The 14384-nt window shown below is 33.1% G+C and overlaps 1 protein-coding gene across 21 annotated transcripts in view; it reads right to left on the bottom strand.

Moving 5' to 3' along the window:
• ADGRB3 (adhesion G protein-coupled receptor B3) overlaps nt 1-14384 on the bottom strand; it is a 461440-nt gene that overhangs the window by 193295 nt on the left and 253761 nt on the right. For all 21 annotated transcript variants that reach the window (XR_014954217.1, XR_014954216.1, XR_014954218.1 and 18 more), the window contains 3 exons: nt 12380-12526; nt 11529-11604; nt 4651-4753 (listed from right to left, as the gene is read on the bottom strand). Coding sequence is in view for 17 of the 21 variants with exons in the window: in XM_021530139.4 (XP_021385814.1) it covers nt 4651-4753; nt 11529-11604; nt 12380-12526 (326 nt within the window). In the remaining 4 variants the exon portion in view is untranslated. The remainder of the gene's footprint in view (nt 1-4650; nt 4754-11528; nt 11605-12379; nt 12527-14384) is intronic.

The raw sequence follows: 14384 nt of genomic DNA, 5'->3' as shown, positions 1-14384 counted from the left end.
GGAAGGGGAAGAGGACACAGGACAAAGCAGTTGATAATAGGGCAATTGGGATTCAGAGACCAGGTGCTGCATCACTTGCCAGGAGCTTTCAGACACATTGACTGACGAAGAGATAGAAGGATAAGAATTAGGAACAAAAGAATATCAGTTCAGAATTAAATTTTCTTTAAAATGTAATTTTATAAAGAGTATTAATTTGTAGAGTAAGTCTTGGTGAAGAAGTTTTACTTAAAATATGATACAGCTATATATATATTAAGAAAGTACTGCTATAGCTGCAACATAGTAAGGCTCTGCATCTCTCAGATCTAAGACTTGTCTTTCCCAGCAGTGGACATAATACATACAGTTCATGCTTGCTATTCCCACAATGCAAACAGAATTAATAAAAAAACATTTTCAGCAAAAAATGTCCATTATAAAGAAATCACCAAAACAGAGGGGAATAAAAACTTTTGCAGACAACTGAAACATGATAAAATTGCTGTCAGATCACACACTTTGCTGTCCTTGAAATGTATTCAAAGGAAAAGAAAGAGTTTGTCTGGCCATTGCAGTCATTAGTGACAGATTAGGCAGAAACATGGAAAGCAGGATAAATATTACTCCTGTTCCACAAGAAAGTCTTGTGGGAGGGTTTGTTCCACCACAAGCGGCAGTTTGCAAAGGCACAGCACCCTTTCAGAACTTCTTCCTCTTTTGATACTTGATCAAATACCCTTCAAGCACTGCGGGGACTACAAAGAACTTGTTTCTCTATTTTCTTCTTTGCCTTTAATCTGTTTCTCCCTTTTTCACAGCCTTTTTGGGGTACCTCTTGGCAATGCTACACTGCTGTTGTAGAGCTGCCCCCAACAGCCATGGCTGACTGTGGGGGCAGTGCTCTTACCAGCTAAATCCTCAGCTGCAGCTAAGGAAGCAGCTGCTGTGTTGGTTCGTGTTTTCAACTGCTGGAGCCCTGACTTATACCCTACAGTACATTACTGGGGTATCTCAAAAATGGGCATATGTGTGTGACTGTGTATGTGCATGTATCTCTGTCTGGCATATAAAACTCAACTTTCAAGATGTGATTGGCAACTTTGACAGCTATCCAGCACAGTGACAACTGTGTTTTGGAGCCAGGGTTTTCAGTCACATTGAAAGCTTCCTGTCCTATGCTACTGCTGGCCCGTTATTCTAGTAGCCCTGGAGTAAACTTCTGTGCTGTCAGAAGGTGAGAGTTCTTATTCTCCCTAGAGTAAATAGGATTCTGTTTGAGATATGCATTTTTTTAAAAGATTGCTTTGGTGTCCCTTTAATTAATCTACTGGAAAAATGTGGCCACTATTCCTCCACATGTTCACAGTTTATAAGACCAAATATCATGTTCTCTAAATCACAGATCACAGAATATTCTGAATTGAAAAAGGTCCACAAGGATCATCAAGCCCAACTCTTAAGAGAATGGTCATATAAAGATTGAACCCACAGCCTTGGTGGTATTTGTTATTAGCACAGTGCTCTAACCAACTGAGCAATGATGAACTGCAACCCATATTCCACTCTGGTCAGCTGTTACATTTGTATTTATCTACAAATCCAAATACCATGCAATATATTTCAAACAGCACATGCAATTGTAGTTTGAACTTCCTCCAAAAGATAATCCTCCAGTTTTTTAACAGACTGGATAAAAAAATGAAGACATTATTATAAATTTTGAATAAATTGGTATTTTAAGCCTGATTTTAATTAGACATATTAACTCTTTTTAAATTCTCAATTTTCCCATCTTTTTTCATATCTCATCTACTTAAAAGTCAGTAGATAAGGAGGTGAAAGAATAACTCTGTGGATATACTCCTATGTACTAGTAGGCATGTTCTACAAATGATTAAAACATCATCATTAAATCAATTTGCAAACAAACTGTTCTGAATAAATGAACAGCATTTGTAAGAACAAAGGTTTGGAAAGAAAAAATATAACATTGAGACGTTAGAAAAAACAGATTAAAGAGAACATATTTTCTCTTTAATAATTTATTTAATGGACAATGTTTAATCTGTGAGTCATTAATATATAATGTTCAAGTATTAAAGATATTTTAAAGATATTTTAACAGTGGTTTTAAATTGCTGTATGTACATAAAGCTCATTCTATGGAAATCAAATAAATCCTTTCAGCTGAGAAAATTACAGCAAAGAATTAGATTCAGTCTAAAGGAATACTCAACTTTGCAAAATATTATTTCTGTGCACCTACAGCCTTATGTCTTTAAGCCAAAGTTCCATTATCAAGGCCAAATCTTGAACACAAGTGACAACATGTTTAAAGATATTAAAATTATATAACTGATTTCATATTCACAGATTTTCTGGAGCAATATATTGTCATTGTATCTGCCAATCAAACTTATATATTCAGATGGATTGAGATCCTACACAAATACAGTATATATGAAAATTTGATCCAAGCACTTGATGCTTCTCTGGATTGTATTATAGGACAAATACTAAACAAAACAAAACAAAACAAACAAACAAAAAAAAAAAAAAAAAGAGAAATTACCTGATATGTATTGGAAAGGTTATGATCTTTTTTGCTTTGTCAAGACACGAGCTCATAAAATATTAATTAATATTCTGTTAATTCTGTTACTGAAGATTGCCAAAGCAAGGTGACAATCATAGTGTCCCTAATTTGATCTTTTGTAACAATGAAGTTTAATTTACAAGTCTTTCAAACTTGGCAAAAACTTGCTCTGTGAATTAATCAAAGGGACTGATAAAAAAAAATGAAAAAAAAGTTCTCTCTAAGAATTTTGTAGAATTTCACCCTCTGGGGTGAGCAGTTCAAGCTTTTATTAATCTATTCTTGCCTGTGTTGTGCTTGTTTTATTAGCTTCTGTTTGGTCTAGAAATATTTTCAATGCTGATACATTGCTTACTAGCATTATTTTATTATATAACTTTAAACCTTCTTTTCTTGGATGTGATCAAATTAATCAGAATTTTTCTCTTAATTGTTATCTCACATGCCACTGTACCTGTTACTTGTTCAAGTAGTGATTTCATTTTCAAAATATAAATATCATTCTGCAATTTGTGTAATAGCCCCTCAATCATTGTTAAAATAATTGATCATAAAATCTAGCATTGAAAATTACCATAAATTCTTCCTAATAATGATCTTAGTAAAATCATAACAAGTAATCTATTTCAAAGGTGATTGATTTTTTCCCTGATGTGTAGGATTAATTTGTGTTTACTTCAGGAAATGTTTTGTAATATTATCAGTGAAATACCTGACAGAAACAAAAGTTATGTTAGAGACTGAGATTTTTTCTTAATATAGACAATGTAATTTAGGTTTGAAAGAAAATAAAACAGAAGATGATATCTACGTGTCCTAAATCATCTTATAAATAAATTGAAACAGAGAATCATAAAGCCCTAAATTGACACAATTCCTCATGAACACACTTTTAATGTTGTCAAAAGGGAAGGAGTCAGCTCAGTTTATGTTCTTCTGTTCCTTTCTTTCTGCCAAACTTTAATTGAGGTGTTCTTTGTATTGATATTTTTCTGGGAACTGTATGGAAGAGCATAATGACCATTGACAGTAAAATATTTTTTTCTAGCCTTGAGTAAAATATTAATGACATATCTGGAGTTCAAAAAGCTTTCTTCATACTTTTGACCAGACTCACTACTTCAATTTTGCTACTGACTAAAACGTTTGGAATTTTATCTATATGATCTGTGGAGTTGCGGACTTGAGTAACTGGTTTTATCTTAAAAATTACAGCTTTAAAGATTCTTGCATAATAATATGTTTTCAAAATCTTGAGTAACTGTCTCTTCTAACTGACTCTTTATGACTTTATTCAAAGCAAACTCTACCCCTTAATAACATAAACAGAGAGAGTTTATATATTGTGCCTTCACATAAATTAGCCCCATGCTTGCTATTCAACATTATTTTCCCAGTATTGTATATGACAAAAATTTTCCACAAAAGATATATTTTATTCTCCCTGTGAGCACTGGGAGACTGCTAAAAACAGAAAGACAAAAATATTTATATCTCCATATATTTGGAAATAAAGTCCTTTTTTTTTTTCATATTTATAACCTTTTCAATGTGAGATTAAAGCCTGAAAAGTATAGAATTTAAATGGTTGCACAAAAATATCTCAGACATTTATGAGGACTGTAAGCTAAATTGGAACCCAAGCATTTTTGTAGTCTGCTACAATGAGTTAAGTAAAAACTGGCTTCTATAAAATAATGAAAGAAAGGAAGAAAGGACCTGCAGAACTATTGTAGCTCTATGACCTATGCAGAGAGCAAAAGGTTAAGTAGTCAGTACAATAATACATTTTAAATTGTAATCATGAATGCATTTAATGGAAACTATTCACTAGAAATTGCTATTTAACAAAAACCCTCCACATTCACAAAACAACAATTAATTTTGTTTTGTGTATATGCATGCATGGAACAAGTACACATTCCTTTCAAAGATTGTTACACTGTTCCTGCGCTTAAATTTTAGAAGTTAAACAGCTTTTTATTAACTGATATTTAAAACAACACCACTTATTTTCTCTCATGTGATCTAGCAAATAAACTAGAAAGCATATCAACCATCCTTGTACTTACATTAGACAGGTGGGCCAGTTCTATCTCCAGGAAAGAATCTGTAGTTTTAGGCTCAGGTCGTATAGTAACAACAATGATTTTTGAATTAACAACTGTAAAATTCCTGGAAGAAAATGCAAAAGTGGAAAATTTAAGTGTCTATAAGGTTAAATGAGACTTCTAATACTACACCTAAAGATTTCATCAGGTATTTTCTGTGACTTTAGTTGACAAATATTAAGGGAGAATATAATTTGTTTGAAAGTAGTGAATACACTTATTTCCAACTGTATTCAACATGTTGAATACAGTTGGAAAGCACCACTGATGAAAGAAGTGCAATTACTTAAATTACTATTCATTAATTAGAAGAATGCATTGATGACACAAACATTCTATGCATGTTTGAGTGTGTCTCACCTACTTGTTTCAACACAGACCTACTAGATACATTTTATAAATGACAGTGATTTTTCTTCCAAAGTGCTGTGCTGGGGTTTTTTTCTGACTCTTAAAGGTAGGATTGTGAAGATGGATGAGTGCAATGTGAGACTGTGCAGTTCTGTTGATTCTGTGCTCATGAAGAAAACATACCTTTTTCCAATCCTAAGAAAATTGTATTTGGTATATGATTGGACAACTTCAGCACCTAAATACTGTTTAGAATTTAAACTACAATTGTGCCCTGACTGAAATTCTTCCAAAACAAATGAATTTTTTCTCATATGCGAGATTAGATTTGGTCTTACGTTATTGCACTAGGTTATACAGAATAATAACTTGCTGTCAATTTTTTAAATTCATCATCAATTTCTTTTTTCATGCAAAATGTGGATCACTATGTATCATAGCAACGTTTCCAGGCCAGACCTAGTAATGCCAAGCTTATGCTAGTATAGCCATAAAGACATGTTAACATGTTAATGTCTGAGATCCTTGCTTCATATGATGCCATCAGGTCTAGAATGACCATCAGTTATCAGCTTGACTGTTTCTGGTGATCATTATGGTATTTACATTGTGTGTAAAACTGCTTTCCACACCTCACAGAAATATTATTAAAGGATGTTATCAAAGAAGAAACTAAACAGTTTAGATGTAATTATAATAGACAGTATAAATATTCTTTTGTTCTGTTGTTTAATTGCTTATTTTCTCTAGGGAGTTTGTATTTAGGAGAGAATTCCATTTTGCTGGATCATTGAAAAAGGAATTGCCATGGCTACAGTAATAGAAACTTAGCTCAGCAGGCATTTCATTCACCACAAGGAATGAAATTGTACTTCTGGGGAAAGGTATGCGTTCTAGTCCAATTTTACTGAGCCAAATAATATAATGTAAATATAATGGAACTGACTTTCTATTTTACTTAATTCCTATTTCTTGGCTTTGGTTAAACTTTAAAATCTCACACACTATTGACAAAAAATTATCTATCAGGTTAAAATTTAAAGTTTAGCTAATCTGCAGTGCATTCTGTAGAATTACAGTAGCTGAATATCTGTAATTATTGAAATAGAACCAATCCCTCCCAAACCCAATAAATAAAAACTTTATTTCTCTAATACATCACGATAAGAGAAAATGACACTTACTATTTATTCAGAGATTACATCAGTTTTGGAAATTCATGCAAACTATTGTAAATACTGCTAATTCAATACTCTTTTACAGTCAGTCTTTGTGATTGAAAATGTTTTCTTTGGTCTATCTCATTTTGGTACAGTTCTGACAGTTCTAGGGTAAGATCTGAAAGAACATCTAAGTACCTAGTTTGTAACTTCAGTACATTCATTTTACCTCAGTCTCATTAAAACTCTACCAATCCCACTACATTCTCAAGAGCCCCTAGCAGACTGTTTCACAAGAAAATAAATATAACTGCCTATTACACTGTGAAATGAAAACTGCATCCCTCATTGCTGTCCTGTCTGGGCTGAATGCCTACTTGCATATTTCATATTTAACTGCTTGGACAGACCCTGGAAGAATACAATCTGTCAAGTATATTCTAAAGTATATTCTGAACTCACACAGCATATTAAGATGCCTCTAAATAAAAGCACAAAGCTTTGTAGTCAAAACAATTTAAAAAATTTGAAAAAAACCTCAAAACCACCAGTGCAATGCCATTGCTGTCTCTGTTGAAGATATTTTTTGTAAACAACAGCCTAGTTTTGAGAATACTTATTCTCAAATTATTTGAGAATATTTATTTAAGTAATCAGATTTTACAAAATGTCCTTGGACACTTTAGTTTCAGTCTCTCTTATGTTGTGAATGACACAGAATGGGTGTGAATGACACAGAATGGGAATGATCCATCTCACACTTCTCAGGCAAGTGCATTATATTACAGCTTTTTTATAGTGCAGAGTGACATCACCATTAGCTCCTTCTCCTTCATCAAAACTCATCTAAAATTCAACTTTAATGAGAAATTAAGTTTTACTGGATGGTGCTCAGCTGACTGTCCAGAAAGATGCTTATCAGGGCTAAGTTTTGAAATAAATTATTCAAGGACAATCTACTAAATTTCTAAACTATGGCTGAACAAATTCTTGAAGATTCAAGATAGCAAAGTGATGGAGTAAAAGGTCAAGAAATGCTTTCAGAGGTGGTGTTCTAAAGATTTTTTCTTTTCTTTGGACACAAGCCCAAAAACTTTTATACTAATGAGTTAATAATAATGTTAATAAAAGAGTTATTTTAGTGTTTTATTAAGCTGTTTTCCTATCACTGTACACATTTTGAGCATATTCTTTTATATAAGAGAAATCATATTGATTCTATGTGGTATGAAATTCATGTCTTCTCTTTTTAGAATGAATCTGTTACTAAAGAAAAATGAACTAATGAATAAGGCATGTTGTTATCTCAAGAATGCATCATGATCAAAGTTATTGATCAATGTGTAAAAGTTGAATGCATTACAGAAAAATTATGGACACTAAATCTGTAATGTGATGCAATAAAAGCCTGTCTGAAGAACATCCTTAGTGTAACAAAGCTGACCCAAAGAAATTGAAGGGCCTTTTTGGTTGTAGAGCACCTGAAGTTCAGGGTTAGAAACAATGTTTCAAATGGAGGCAAAGAACATTTCAGTGAAGAAAATTTTAGAAGGAAATTTATGGTGGCTGTTTTTTAGTGATGGAAAAAAACCCAAACCACTTGATACAGTAAAATCATTGATTCTTTATTTGTTCTTATTTCTTACAGTAAAAGTTAAAACCTATCTTACATTATGGCAATATGCAATGTATTCCTTCAGAGTGCTCAAGAGAGAAATTATAGATAATATCTCTTAGATGAGTATTGTACTGAGAATCAATTTTCTGTGAACCTAACAATAACATAAATGTGCTCAGGGGTGCAAGAGCTATGGAAATAATACTCAGTCTAGAGTTCTGGAAATATTTGCTATTTCAATATCTGCTATGAAAAAACCCTTAAGACATGACAAGAACAGTGCAATGCAGAAACATATATTAGGAAATAGATTAAGTTTATTTACTTGTGCATGGAAAAAGACCCATTCTTCTATTTTTATAAGGAAGAACCTTTTCCTTTTGTTTCCCTAAACTCTTGTTTAAATACTCATGGCAAAATTCTCTGAATGTTCATGTACCAGTAGGATTAAACACAAGTCCAAAAACTTTTATATTAATGTGGTAGCAAGTTCCCATCTCACACTGTATTTAGTTATTTCCAGTAGACTCTAATAAACTAAGAAAATGCTAGTAAAACTAAGAAAAATTAAACACATATGGTAAAATGCATCTCATTTTGTATTTTGTGAAATATATTGTATAAGCTGCTCTAGATAATTAAATCCTCATTTTACTCACAGAACACCTGTGATGTAGCAGATTGGGATTCTGTGGTTAAGTACTTTGGAAGATTTTCTCTAATGATATACTGAGATATTTTTAAAATTTGTTTGTTTATTTTTAAAAAGCAGTTCTTGTGATGATGCAGAAGTTTGCATACCTCTGAGTGATAAAATTAAGGAATGTATTGGAATGCATGTCATCTTTATTCTACTGGAAACTACAACCAAATATTTTCTTTATTCCCACCCTAACTTATGTAAAGCCAGGAACTGAAATCACATGGGAGCTGGTAAAGCTTTCTAGACATCTAACTTCAGCTGGTAGAAATCACCTTTATTATTAGGTTATCAGGTATATATGATGTAGCCTTTGAACTCCATCATGAAAACATTTTACTTATTTTACCTTGGTTTAATTTTTTTCATCTTTATTCTCACCCTTGCTATATATTTAACTGCCATTGTACTTAGAAAATCATCACATAAGATACTCATCCAGAATGTATTTTAAATTCCTGTGTTGTGCACTTCTAGGCATCATATAAAAAATAAATGATGTTATGTTCCTTCACATCTTACAGTGTTTGCTCCATAGACAACAGTAATGCAGTGAAGCGTTTCACTGTTCAGCACTAATATGGTTATTACAATAATATTTATTACAGTTAAGCAAGATTAAGACAAAGAGTAGCTTATATAAACCTGTGTAAGATGATATTTTTTTCCTTGCAAAATGCAGGCAGACTAGAATGAACCTCTTGAGATATATAGGAACCTTCATTCATGTACCCAAACAAGTTTAAAATAATAAAAACAGACCATAATAAGTATCACTTTAAAACCTGCATGTCAGTTAGAATTTTCACAGAGTATAAGAACTCAACAAATGCAGCACTAATCACAGCTGCAGCTTTTTTTCCAGTTTCAAGTTACAGAATCACAGAATCACCTAACCACCAGAATGACAGAATTACTTGGTTGGAAGGACACCTAAGATCATCAAATCCAACTTTTGATTGGTCACCACTTGGTTAACTAGACCATAGCACTAAGTGCCACCTCCAGTCATTTCTTGAATACATCCAGGGCTAGGGACTCCAACACCTCCCTGGGAAGTCCATTCCAATGTTTAAGAACCCTTTCAGTGAAGAAATTCTTTCTGATGTCCAACCTGAACCTCCCATGGCAGAGCTTCACACCTTTTCCTCTTGTCCTGGTGCTAACTGCCAATGAGAAGAGCTCAACCCCTACCTGGCTACAAACTCCATTCAGGGAGATATAGAGAATGAAAAGCGAACCCCTGAGCCTCCTTTTCTCCAGGCTAAACAAACCCAGCTCCCTCAGCTGTTTTTGAATTTCTAAAGACTTCATTTATTAATAGATATCCATAGATTATTAGACCATTTGGGCAAAGTAAGTCACAAAACCTGTACAGAGAAGTGGTTAAATTTGCGGTGTACATCAGTAATCAGCTGAAAACAGAACAGACAAAAGTAAAAAATTTGGGAACCAGAAAGCATTCATAATCCATTTACATTGTTATACTTCATATCCCTGTTCTGCCCTTGCTCCCACTACTTGGTATGGTATTGTTTTTAGGAAAAATCCAGTAAGGCATATCAACCTCACTTTCATAATGGATGAAATAAGAGCCCTGAAAGACTTTTCATATAAGCAAATATTCAGAATTTAAAGTTTACACCTTTTTTTCTGTAAATTAAAACTATTGACACATGAAAGCTATAAAGGCATGATCATAGACTGAAGATAACAATGTAAAGATCTGAAAAGCACATGGCTGTATTGATGCTTTCCTAGGATTGGCAGATTTTTCCTAAGGTCTACCAAAAAGAACTATCTCCAATAAGCCAATTGTCATGGTTCTTTGAGTATGGGGTAAAAAAAAAAATCTTTTACAAACATCTCTTCCTTCCTGGCGAATTTCAGAAACTGGTACAACAAATGGGAAGTGCTTAGTGACACTTCAGAAATGCATGAGCTGTCATTTATATCATGCCTTAAGCACAGATGGCCCTTGCCAGCACTTTCAGGCTTCCAGGAGTCTTGTCAGGACATCACTGTTCAAATTGTGCTCTACTTCAGAGACATTTCTGTCCCTAAATTATAGCTCCTCAATGAACAGCACATTGAAACTTTGCTAGGAAGTAGTTTTTAAATTTTCTTAAGAATTAGCTTTTTTTTTTCAGATCGATTGTGGCAAAAACCTGTTGCTTTTCCATTCTTTGTTTCAAATCCTGACATTTTGGCTAAGTAGAGTAGGAAAAAGTGATCTGGTGGCTTCCTTATTACTATCTTTTTTGATTATTGTGAATTCATTAACACCTATTGTGGCACAATCTGCATATGCTTCTTTTATTGTAAAAGGGCATAAAAAGACCAGGATCATATATAATAATATAGAATAAATGGACCATGAAATTATCATATTTATTTCCAAATTGTCTTTTGACAAGTACAGAAAGGAAACAGTGAAACAAGAGGCCTTCCTATATCTTTTTGCATGTGTATGACCCACAAAAGTTATATACTCCAGCTGTTCAGCACATGCATGTCTTGTTTCTAAAACAAGAAACATCTTCTCTACAGCACAGCCGATCACTCTGAATACAATTTGCAGAGAAAAAAATATTTAGAAAACTATTGCTAGAGACTTCTGTAAAGTACAGCAGACAACTTTAGTATATCAAGTTATGATGTCATTACAAGACCATTTGTAGTAACTGGACAACAGTAGGTTGAAGCACAAGCGGCCTAAGCATTAATGTACATCACTGCATACACTTCTGATAAAACATTTCTGTAATTAACTTTAATATAGATTACATAAAATATAAGTGAAGGCAATTTGATGAAAAGGCTACTTCTGTCATACAACTAACTAAGCATGAAGGAAAGATTAATACATGCATATACATTATAAATATAACGAAGAAATATCCAGCAGTACTAATATGCAAATAGTCTTGACTGTTTTTTTTTTCTGGCCTGTACTATATTTATTATCCTGAAATAGTTTAATTCATATTGTGTTTATGAAATTTCTTACCTCAAAGTGGGCAAAATGAGTTCTAAATTTTTGTATAGCACTGCTCCAAGTACAAATACAGTTGATTCATCTAGTTCTGAAAACAAGTAAAGAAAACAATTTTAATCCTCTTTTTCCCAAGCTTTCATCAGCACAAAAACCTCTGAATATCATTTATCTTTGCAATAAAAGTTTAATTTTAAATAAACCATCATAATTTTGAATTAACTCCTAGAAGCCTGTCATAAAAATGTATCACTGTCAGGAGCATATCAAGAGATTTAAACCATCAAAAATCCCATTTTCAAAAAATCCGTCACTGTATGCTGACATCCATTCTAGTCCATTTATATTTATAATTAAACATTCTCAAAGAATGTCTGTAAATTTTCTAGTGTCAGAGATCTGCACTGCAATGATATTTAATAAATTGTACCTGAAGTTAGTCTAATTTGCCTGCTGAGCTTTCTTTGGTAAGAGTTATGTTGGAACGACTGCTGGAACACAGCAGCTTCAGGGGATTCAGCAAGCTGCACTTCAGCTCACCTCATATCAAAGAGATTAAATCTCGCACACAGTAACTAAGTAAAGCATTGTTTCTTTGGTGTAGAAAATAATGTCTAGGATTTATGCAGCACTATTTGTTCAAGGTGCTGAAATTAAGCCCATTCATTTCTCTCTAAGATAAACTTTATAGGTACTTCTTTTGAAGATATATTTACACTATATATATATGCTATAGGTATTTCTTTTGAAGAGGAATAAAAGAACTACTCCCATATTATGAGAAAAGTCTCTCCCAACATGAGACAAGAGTCACAGTTGCCTTGCTAAAGCTAATAGAAAATTAACATGCTGATATGCTTTTTTACCTGTTGACATAGGAGTGAAGATATTTTTTGGAATGACAACTCTGTCTTCTGAGTTTCGTGCCCAATCAACCATTCCTTTTCTTCCTTTCATGGGGAAATTGATGTCAGTTAAAACAGATGCAGCAGGAAGCTTCTGAATGCTAGCCACTAGTAAGAGAAGTCATAAAATCATATAAATTTAAAATTGTCTTTCATATGTTAAAACATCATAGAGTGACAACAGTACACCATAACAAAACTTTTAATGACAAATTTCAAGTAAATCAGGAATTCATAGGACATTAACTGGCTCAGAAACTCTAATCTTCTGTTTATTATGCAGTTCTACTATGGATTAATTGCGTGGTATTGATCATAGCATTTGTCAGTCAGATTCTGATTAAATTTCGTAACAGGGATTATTGAATGTACCAGCTTATACCCTGAAATTCATACATAAGGACATTGTTGTGTCTTCAGAGCAAATTCTAAAATGATCAAATGCAACAATAAAAGTAAGAGGATGCTTAAAATTGCTTTGGGAAACATAACTTCCAGATACAGACTAATGAAGCAATAAAAGAGCTTTTATCCTCTATACAGGCACAATTTCAGGATAGGTCCATTAAGGAGATTAACATATTAAAAGACCTTGTTGTTTTCATATAGACCTTGTTTTTCATACAAGTAAAGCAGTCTAGCACCTAATTTCTTTTTCTTGAAATAATAATCTCCATTCTGAACTCTTATTATATTTCTTCCACCTAAAAAGCCTCAATTCCCAAACAACATCAGTGTTATGTCTATAACAGATATATCAAGACAGAAGAAATAGGTGTCAAATTGAATAATAGTCAGTTCGGAATTCAGTTTACTCATTCTGGTTTTTTCCCTGTTTTCTAACTCAACTATCACCTGGAAATCAGTTTCAGCTTTGCTGTGAAATCTGTACAACTCCATGGCAACACAGTCAGTGTCTAGTAAGACTCAAACTACTTTAAAGTAATTGACAGGGCTGCAAGTGTCTACATAGAGTCAGAGAGATGACAAACACCACATTATGAGCCTGGCTCCGTTGTTAATGTAAGCCGTGTGTATAGATATTTCCTGTGCAATGCCCTTCCTAATAAATTTCTGCAGAGGCTAGTGTAGGTGGAAGAGCTTGGAGATTAGGACTATACTTTGATCTGCATAATGATTTCACTGCAAGGACTCTGCAAAGGAGTTAAACATAAATACAGTGAAGGACATCTGTAAAAACAAGCAGAACAGCAAAATTAAAGCAGAAAACCATTAGGTGTCTCATCAGAATTTTTTATTTGAAAGAAAGCTGTAATTTAAATCCAAAGAAGAGTAAAATTACAAAGTTAACAATATTAACTCTACAAATATATTCCTTAATAACTAACTCTTATTTTCAAATCAGACTGGTTATGTATACAGAATCACATGTTGTTTCACACTTTCCATTATAAAACTATCAGGGCTTTATAATGGCAGTTACAATCCCCTCCAGGTTGCAATTGCCAAATCCATTCCCAGAACTAAGGGGCTGCTTAGTCTTGTGAATTTTTAGGTGTTGTGTGGAGGGAATAGAGTTGAGGTGTCTCAGAACTACTGGGACATAAAATGGATTGTGTGCTTTCACATGCAATCAGTGGTTATACAGAATATATTAACATTGTAAAAATGGATTTTTTCCAATAGTTCTTAAAATTTAAAAATAATTTTATTTTCCCAATATATAAAATTAACAGTTATTTAGTTTTCAAAATTAAATACAGTCTGTATAAGACAATACTGGGGTGGTTTTTTATTTCCACAGTATTTATTGCTGCATCAACCTATCTAGCTATCTATCTAATTAGATAGTAGAGCCTTAATATTTCATCCCCCTTTTGGATGACAGTTCCCTTTATTGAAATAGGAAATCAATGGTATTCAATGGAATTTACTCTGCAAAACAGAAAACCACTTTAGGACTGGATAAATGGTGAGGGTCTAGGATAGTAGTTTCTGTACTCTG

Source organism: Lonchura striata, chromosome 3 (assembly GCF_050655825.1).
Source record: "Lonchura striata isolate lonStrDom1 chromosome 3, ASM5065582v1, whole genome shotgun sequence".
In the NCBI taxonomy this organism is placed as follows: Eukaryota; Metazoa; Chordata; class Aves; order Passeriformes; family Estrildidae; genus Lonchura; species Lonchura striata.
The sequence above is the reverse complement of the archived record's forward strand: the minus strand, read 5'-3'. Positions and strand labels throughout refer to the sequence as shown.